The 9,217-nt window shown below is 45.9% G+C and overlaps 2 protein-coding genes across 2 annotated transcripts; one reads left to right on the plus strand and one right to left on the minus strand.

Annotated features, from left to right (window-relative positions):
• Positions 1–1,304: 1,304 nt before the first annotated feature.
• PHALS_12685 (ariadne-like ubiquitin ligase) lies at positions 1,305–3,043 on the plus strand (the record flags this gene model as incomplete). Its single annotated transcript, XM_024728284.1, has 3 exons — positions 1,305–1,799; positions 1,879–2,043; positions 2,105–3,043. 3 exons carry the CDS (start codon positions 1,305–1,307, stop codon positions 3,041–3,043), a joined length of 1,599 nt encoding a protein of 532 aa, XP_024578776.1.
• Positions 3,044–3,322: 279 nt separating this feature from the next.
• On the minus strand, positions 3,323–5,760 carry PHALS_12686 (tkl lisk lisk-dd1 protein kinase; the record flags this gene model as incomplete). The annotated part of the gene is made up of 3 exons (XM_024728285.1): positions 3,323–3,427; positions 3,493–4,343; positions 4,470–5,760. The coding sequence occupies 3 exons, from the start codon at positions 5,758–5,760 to the stop codon at positions 3,323–3,325; spliced, it is 2,247 nt and encodes a 748-aa protein (XP_024578777.1).
• Positions 5,761–9,217: the final 3,457 nt, after the last annotated feature.

Below are 9,217 nucleotides of genomic sequence, written 5' to 3' on the forward strand. Positions count from 1 at the left end.
GGAACATCGGCTTCATGGCCTTTTTCAACTCTTGCCATGTGGCAAAGGCAAAGTAGCCAGGTGGCTGACATCCCACATCATCGCCCAATCCTTAGCACGGCCGTCCAAATGCGACGTGACAAAGGCAACTTGACTGCGGTCATCAAGAATTTGAGTTATCGTGATAGCGATGTCCATCTCTCGCTGCCAGACCGCAAGATTTTTTATCTTTGTTCCCGTGAAAACTTCTTACATTGATTTTCACGGGACGTTTTGTGTGTCACCACCACTTGGAGAGGAGGTGACTAGACTGGCGTCGGTATTTTTTGTGATAGAAACCTAATATTCTTGCTCATACGCAGCAAAATTTGCTGAGTGTTTAGTTATCGCCTCTTGATCCAATTAAACCATATCGGAGACCGCGTCCCCGATTAAAGCTCGCAGCTTCGCCACACACTTCCACTGCGAGTGTGCTAGGAGCGAATATTCCTACCTTTTGATCCGAGGACGGCCACGCATGTCGTGTCCACATACTCCATCGATAAATTTATCGAAGTAGTCGGCGTTGGAATATCTACTAGTGCTACCAAGTATAGCGGGAATTGCCTGTTCGTGTTCACACACTTTCTGAGGAAGGCTTATATCAACTGACACGCCTCACCGCGTGTTGCATGCTTCCAGCAGGCCGTTGACTTACGTAGTGAGGAAGAAAGGTGATGTGATATTTATTATTATAGCCAATAGACTTTGAACATTTCTAACCCGAAATGTCCCTCCAGTTCTGATCCACCAGAACTGATACAACTATACAGGGTTTAAAGCTAGTAATCGACACAAAAATTCCAGACAACATGTGTGCTAACACTGCTAACTATATTGCTTGACGTGTGACGTGAACCACATCTCGTCTCGCCAATACTTGAATTTTCACAATAACACAAAAATATAATTTTACAAACTTTCAAAATTGTATGTGTTAGTACATCTGATTCCGACCTGCTCCATCATCACAGTACAATCAAAGGCTAAACAGATTCTCTTCAACCATATTTTTTCTAATCTTTTACCTTTGGCTGTTTTATGAGCAAGTTGATATAATGTGAGGAGGTAATCTAGATTAAAATATTTCGCTAAAATAGTCGCATAAGAGATTTAAAAAGCCGTCTGGAAGGTACCAAGCTGCCGTTTTCCCAATCCGTGTGTTTTTTTCCATTTTGTACTCCACGCTGCCAAAAGTTTCTTCAGGTCATTGCGTCCTTCTTGTTTTGCGCATCGCATCTCCAAGCTCATACATAACAACTAGTAGGCTGCCAATAATCTCCACCATGAGTGTCCAATCGCCTGACCCCCCACTCTCCCCGCTGTCGGATGACGAGTACCATTACAGTGACGTGGAGGAGGAAGAATATCAGTATTCTGAGGATGAGGATGATGATTTGGGTTGCTTGCAGTCCGATGCTCGCCACTCGGGTCTTAAAAAACAGTACACTGCTCATACGCTCTCCCCATTGGGCAGCGGCTCTGCTGCCAAGAAAAAGCGCCTCAGTTCTTGTGGACTCGGTCCTGCTAGTGGCCACAGGCTACAGGACTATCACGTTATTGACGAAGAAGAGTTGCTCCAAGAGCAGCAGTCCCTTATAAGTGAGATAGCACAGGTGCTAGAAATATCAGCTTCTATGGCTTCCGTGCTGTTGCGCTACTTTGGCTGGAACAAAGAGAAGCTATTTGAGGGGTACTATGCAGATCCAGTCAAGACAAAGCACGATGCAGGTGTCGAGTATGCAGGCTCAGCAGCACCCGTTATTCCCAAGGGAGCTAAGGTATTTACATTTATAAATATATATAGAGAAACTCGTTGTTGGGAAGGTAGCTATCTGTATTAACTTTTGACCTCAACAGGTAGATTGCAATATTTGCTGCGATGAGTATCCAGCCAACGAAATATTTGGTATGGGCTGCGGACATCTGTACTGTCTTCACTGCTGGAAACCATATTTGTCGCTTAAGATACAAGAAGGACCGATCTGCGTAACTACTACATGCCCTGCTCATGGCTGCCAAGAGGTGATTGATGGTGCAATTTACAGCTCCTTGTGATAATTTTAACTTGTATTTTATGGTTTAGGTCGTTAGTGACGTGATCTTTAAGAATATTGTTAGCTCGGAGGACTATCGCAAGTATACTCGCTATGTGCTGCGTTCGTTTGTTGACATTAACAAGGGCGTCAAGTGGTGTCCATCTCCAGGCTGTAGCAAAGCCATCACCAGTGCTGGTGGCTTGTCGTCAGTGACGTGCTCATGTGGATGTGTTTTCTGCCTTCGTTGCGGCGAAGAGGCCCATGCACCTGTGACGTGTGAGCAACTTTTAGCATGGCAAGAAAAGTGCCGTAATGAGTCTGAGACGGCCAACTGGATATTGGCTAATACAAAAAAGTGCCCAAAATGCTCTGTACGCATCGAGAAAAACCAGGGCTGCAACCACATGACGTGCCGAAGTTGTAATTACGAATTTTGCTGGATTTGTATGGAAGGATGGGCAAAACATGGAACTGGTACTGGTGGCTACTATAAATGCAATCGGTACGACGCAGACGCACAGACGGATGATACAGATGCAGCACGGGCGAAAGCGGAGCTGGACAGATACCTACATTACTATCAGCGCTTCGCAAACCACTCAGAAGCTGGCAAATTTGCACAGCGAATGCGCGAAGGCACAGAAAATCGCATGATTGAGTTGCAGGCGAGTCACGGCGACTCGTCGTGGATTGACGTGCAATTTTTAAACACAGCGACAGAGCAGTTGATTGAGTGCCGACGAGTGCTCAAGTACACATATGTGTTTGGCTATTACCTGCCAACTGGAAAAGAGAAGAATCTGTTCGAGTATCTTCAAGAAAATCTGGAAAAAAATGCCGAGCATCTTACCGGACTTTCTGAGATGCCTTTGGACAAAATGAATCGATCGGAAATCATCAACTATACACGTGTGACAGAAACATTCCTGCGCAACCTTTTATCTGGTGTTGAGGACGGTCTGACAGCTAATTCAACACTTATGTAGGGAGGCTCTTGCTGTTGCTGTTCGCTATGCTTTACACAACCATGCTCGATTCTTCAAGCACAGATTATTTGCTCCACTTCAAATCTCAATAACGAAATATTACCACGTAGATAAAGACTACGTGTCGATTAATTCGCGTAATGAAATCTAGGACGAAATGAATGGAGTAACCAAATCATTTTGTTTTTTCAATTTATATTTGAAACAGATTGTCGTAGCGAACTGAGCCTCACGAGAGTAGCCGCAACACGAGGTAGTTAGTGCTGTAGACTTAGTAAATTAATCATCATCCCCGCGCAATGTCCGAGCAGCTGAGCGAATCGCTCTGCGCGCCATTGATTCTCTGATACCCATAAAATTCAAATCCTCCATCTCAATACCAGTCTGCCGTACACAGCAATGTTAAAAGTGATACCATTAGGTAAACTCTGTTTTTAAACAAGACGCACCTCGCGAATAAAGTCAAGAGAACTGAAACCCTTCGCTTTAAGCAAAGGTGTGTATCTCTGAAATCCTATCTGCTTCAACCACTGATAAATTTCATCAGCGCGATCTTCCTCTGTCTCTGACAATACAGGTTGCTCATCTGGCTCAGCAGCACTAGTTCGGCGGTTCATTCTGCGTAAGACTTTATTATCCTTTTTCAGTTCCGACCTTCTTTCCTGTGGATTATATAATCCAAAACACTGCTGCTGTGATCTGTCCTGAGCCTTTTTGCGGCTAGTGTAACTTGTGTTACTACTACTTGCACTCGTTCCAGTCGCGCTGTTGTTTGGTAAATCATGCTCCCGTGCGTACAGTTCATTGGCATAATCGATTCCCTGATTTATGAGCTCCATCCATAGGTCAGTGTCACGTTTGGACAATGCTTGAAGCTCGCGTTTGATCTTCCAATTGCTGTCAATTACATTAAACCGCAGTTCTGGCATCTCCGTCGTCTTCCAGATGCGACATCCGCACAAAGAAAGCGACGAAATAAGTGGCAGCGAACAACGCCATTCTGCATGATGTCGTCGATGTAGTCGCCAGTCTGTTGGAACCTCCGTGTAATGGAGCTGACCATGATCTACAATGAACCACTTCTCGACCCATGAGCGTTTCCCGCGTCGGCTACGCTTAAGAATCACTCCTTCGTAATAAGGAGCCGGCGAAGCAGGCTGTCCAAGTACATCACTATTAATGCTATCCTCGTCTAAAAATGAGTCATCATAGATTTGAGAGCGCTCCTCGTCCGAGTCCATTCCCATTGTATTGTGACGGGCACTTGTTTGCAAGGCAACATGATCAAACTTTTCACCATCTTGCTCTTCGTCATTTTCATTTTTAGATTCTTTTTCACTGTAATTGTCTTTCTCATCGTCGTCGTCTTCGTCATCATCGTCATCATCATCATCGTCATCATCATCACTCTCCTCGTCATTTTCACCATAATAGGCGTCATCATCTTCTTCAATCTGCGGCTCGCGTTCTTCACGTGTAAACGTAACAAGCTCCACGGTATCAACCTGCGCGCTAGTAATGTGTTTTAAGATCCTTTCAAGCGTGTGAACAATTATCGTGATGTTTGGGCGCTCAGTAGGCTCAAAGGCCACACATTGCTCTGCAAGCGTGGCAAGAGCCGACGGACACGACGCTGGAAGAGCGTCACGAAACTCCGGTATAAGAATTCTAAACTTATATTGCGGCAAACGCATCAGGAATCCATCGGAATTTGCCACGCGACAGCACAACATTTCCATCAGCACCACGCCAAAACTAAATATGTCAACACTGTGATCGTAATCTTCGTCCAAAAACATTTCTGGTGCCATGTATGCGTCTGTGCCACAATAGGATTTGCGGCGTTGCTTACTTGCAGCCGACTCTGTTGTGTCGTCCATCGTTGCATCGGCGGATTTCATCTCGACTGCAAATCCAAAGTCGCAGAGCTTAGCACGGTGCTGGTCGTCTAGCAAAATGTTGGATGACTTGATGTCTCGATGAACAAAATGCTTATTTTGAAGAAATTCGATGCCCAATGCAGCATCTAACGCGATGCGCACCATTCGATACCAACCAATGTGCTTTGTTTTACCATCTCGAATCGACTTTAAAAGCAAGTCAACGTCACCGTTGTTCAGATACTCGCTGAGAATCCAAACTTGCTTAGTACGAACGTTATCTGCCGCTCCAACAAATTGCAAAAGCCTTGGATGACGAAGTATCCGCAACACTTGGACCTCGCGCAACACAAAGACTGGGATTTTACCTTCAGCAGTTTTAGGTTGACACTTAACTGCAACATGCTGGCCTCGATAGTCCCCAGTATAAACCACGGAAAATGCCCCTTTACCAATCTCACGACCAATCTTGACGGCTAGCGGTTCTACTTCAAAATATGCTTGGGCATCCATAATATCTTGCTCTGAAAATTCTAGGTGCTGCTCATCAAAATGCTCTTGCTCTTGCTGCACGTGCATTGACGCCTTCATTTGCGATGACACAGACGACGGATGTTGCGCCTCCAGCTGCGACGTGAATGCTGCCAGCGGTGTCTTGTGTTGCAGTGGACGTCGCTGATCATACTCTCCAGCAAGAAGCACTTGACGTTGATTGCCTGACATGTTGCTATTCTGCTGCTGCTCGTGGGCTTCAGTTGATAAAAGGGCGCGACGACGGTCGTCCAGTGCGCACCGATCATTCACGCAAAATGTTGCGGCAAGACAACGGGTGAGCATAGTGGTGCTGTTATTGCTGCTGCTTCTCGCCGCTTTTAGCTCCAAATTGACTGCGTAACGGCCCGCTCGATCCGATTGGCGAGTCTTCGGACACTTTTGCTGGTCTCTCTCCTTATGATTTGGGAACGGCCAAATTTATTAAGCGTGAGCTGTAATATTATTATTAGCTCTGAGGAAAAATGTATTGCTTCAATACTAATATATTCGACTTTCGATTAATATGTGTAGGAAGTAACACATACCCACTCGGAAGTTTGCTAGGTGCACGTTTATCTTTCACAATTTATTCTTGTACCTAAAACGATTTTGAAGTTTATATACACAATACAGCGAACACCTTACAAAATATATACCTCAATGTATTTTTTACACTTCTTCTGTACCTTGATGTATTTTTTAATGTAATTTTTAGTACAAGTAAAATGTCGTAGTGTAAAAAATACATTTTTGAGTAATCGTGCAAAGCACCCATGTCTTGGTAATAGTGATGACGACAGACTTCGTAAAAGAGAGGTATGTGGACGCATGGCGTCAGCCTGACGTCAAGCAATAAAGATATTTTTACTATTAATATATATATGTATCAGTAATATCTCACGCTAAGTATATGCCACTCACAAAGCCGAAATTATACAAAGAAAGTACTTAGTGTGCTTTGGCATCTCTCGGTTTCGCTCCTGAGCGTACGAACCCAACCTCTGTAGGCTGCATACGCCGACTCTAAAAGAAATTCCGTTGCGCTTGGTAGCGCTTGTAGACAATCCGACAACGAAGCAGTTAAAAAACTATACTTTTAGTTAGGATGGAGCCCAGTTGTTCGATTCCTGCTCTGGGACAACCACACACGCTCGATGAAATTATGCCTATTTGATGTCCCGAAGAATTAGAGAGCTAGCGGTTCAATGGCCACAAGTAGTAATCACTCACCAGGAGGCACTCACGAAATATGACAACACCGTGGATAGACGTTTCTCGGAACGCTCTACTGGGTGTTGGTGAGAGCACACATGGCATCCCCCGTACTCCAGCTTTTTGAGGGAAGGAACGAAAGTAATCTCACTCTCCGTATGAGGAAAGATGGAATGGCCACATATTCGGTCAGGCCCCAGACAGAATAACAACGCGTTGCGCTTGCGGTCTCCCAGCTTGGAGGCTGTGCGCAAGAATAAGCTCAAGCGTGTATTACATCTGGAGAAGAAATAAGGGTTTCAGCATGAGAAGATTCGATGCAAAAGATGTTGCAGATTTATGCACTCTCAGTCAAGCGTGTTGGGTGCGATCGAAAGTCCTGGCCAACTGTCAAGATAGTTGGGAGTTGGCGGATTATGCCCGGGAGTCAAGAGCTATTATCGCCGCAATGGGAACAGACACCCGGAGGCGTTAGCGTCGCCACCTTTAAATAGGTTTCCAAACGTCTGAAGCTTGCATCGAGACCTAATGCCCCCGACTAATGAAGAGCAAGCTAGACGTGGTACAAGCAGTCAAGCTTGGTCAGCTATAAAGCTTTGTGCGCGTGGAAAATAAGCGCAGGTTGTATTAATGGAAGCATCCCTAAATCAAGCCAAACAAGTACTTGAGGTGATACACAGTGCTGTGTGTGGTCTGATGCAGACACTGACAAGCAGTGGAAAGTGTTTATTGACAAATGTCGCATCACTGTGTCGTATATCCGCTAAGGAAATGGTCAGAGGCGGCCAATAAGTTTGCTGGTTATGTCGCGATGGTTGAAAAGCAGACCAACAAGCGAGTCAAAATGATTTGGTGTGATAATGGTGGAGAACACACTCCTGGTGTAATCGTAAAGGGGTAACACGTACCCCTGGTATATAGGGATGAGTCACACAAGATGGTCTGACCGCACAAAGGTGTGGATTATACAAGTCGGTGTAGTCACACAATGGCGTGGCTATACTGCAAAAAAAATCCACTACGTGACGGGACTGGCAGTAGTTATGCATATTGGTTAGGTTTTATTATTTAATAAGGAAACCTAGAGATTAAGATGAAATAGGCCGCGAATAAAACAGATAAATACAGTTTCAGTTTTGAACGGAAGGATGTAAATGCGTTGGAGGTAGCAGATCGCGATCCTCTACACTCGTACTCGTTCTGGTTTAGAACGAATGTCGGTGACCTTAAGTAAGCTTCCTTTAAGCAAAGAGCTAAGGCAGTCCCGCTGCACTTGGGAGCACTCGTAGTCAACCTACGCAAAAGTTGTTACGACTGATCCTCTGTGAGGATGGAGCAATTCTCCTATTTCCCCAAGGCCTGTAGGATGGGCTTAGTAAGCTGATGTTCGTTTTGACCTTGAGGGCGTGAAACACCATGCTTTGCAAGGACCCGAAGCAATAAGCGCGCGCCTAGAGGCGTTTTCAAGCAATAAAATGCTCTGCTAGAGCATCTAGAGAAGAAGATGTCGGCATCGACTGCGCATATGACGCCACCGTCGACGACGAATGACTCCTCCCGACCCAGGCACCTCATGGTGAGCATTAAGGCCTTCGAGGGTAAGGATAGACAAAATCTCATGCTCTGCGCGAGATAGGCCTTGATGGCTATGGCATCCGCCATGTTCCAGAACGAGCAACAGCGCGTGGTGCTAGCTATCCTTAAGCTCAGGGTCAAGCGCGAGAATGGGCACTGACGTGCGGTATTTCGGTTGAAGCGGCGTTCCCCTCCTGGAAGGGGCTGAAGCTGCAGCTTTTGCGAGTGATTTTGTCGACCAAACTTGCCGCCCGAGAGGGCAAGAAGATAATCTGTGGACTTTGTCCAAGATTTGCGAGCTCTCATTGCCGGGATGGCAGCCGATCCTCTCCTTGAGACGGTCACAGTGACCGTCTTCATGATGAGCCTCCACACTGGCATAGCCAGAATGGTAGACTTCCGTGTGCATCCGTCTTCTTTTGAAGAGACGGTGAATGTGGCATTGAATGCCGAATCAAACTTTAAGTCGGCACGACTTGGTTGGAATGCACACCCTCAGCTCGACGAACAGGCCCTATCCAATAGATCTCAGCTATGCTGTGAAAGAGGAGGAAGAGTTCCGAGCTGCCGTGCAGCGTTTGAACACCCGACGGCGTTTTGTCTGTGGATACACCCGTCACCTTTGGACGGTTTGACCCCTGCGCAAGGCACGTCAAGGCTCAGCGAAACAATACATTTGTTGTGTTTCCAGACGTGCTACAGCGTTCCTGATTGAACCAGACGCATTCGTTCGACGGGGCACAACGGGTAAACGTAATCAAATGTTCGTCACGCTGTCAGCAGCTGAGATATTATGTCACATACGTTCGTGGTGCTTCCAGACGTGCTACAGCTTTCCTAATTGAACCAGACGCATTTATTTGACGCGGCAGCAACAGTAAACGTACTCAAATGTTCGTCACGCTGTCAGCAACGAAGATATCATGTCACATACGTTTGTGGTGCTTCCAGACGTGCTACAGCGTTACTGATT

This window comes from Plasmopara halstedii (genome assembly GCF_900000015.1).
Source record: "Plasmopara halstedii genome assembly, contig: Scaffold_650, whole genome shotgun sequence".
Classification (NCBI taxonomy): Eukaryota; Oomycota; class Peronosporomycetes; order Peronosporales; family Peronosporaceae; genus Plasmopara; species Plasmopara halstedii.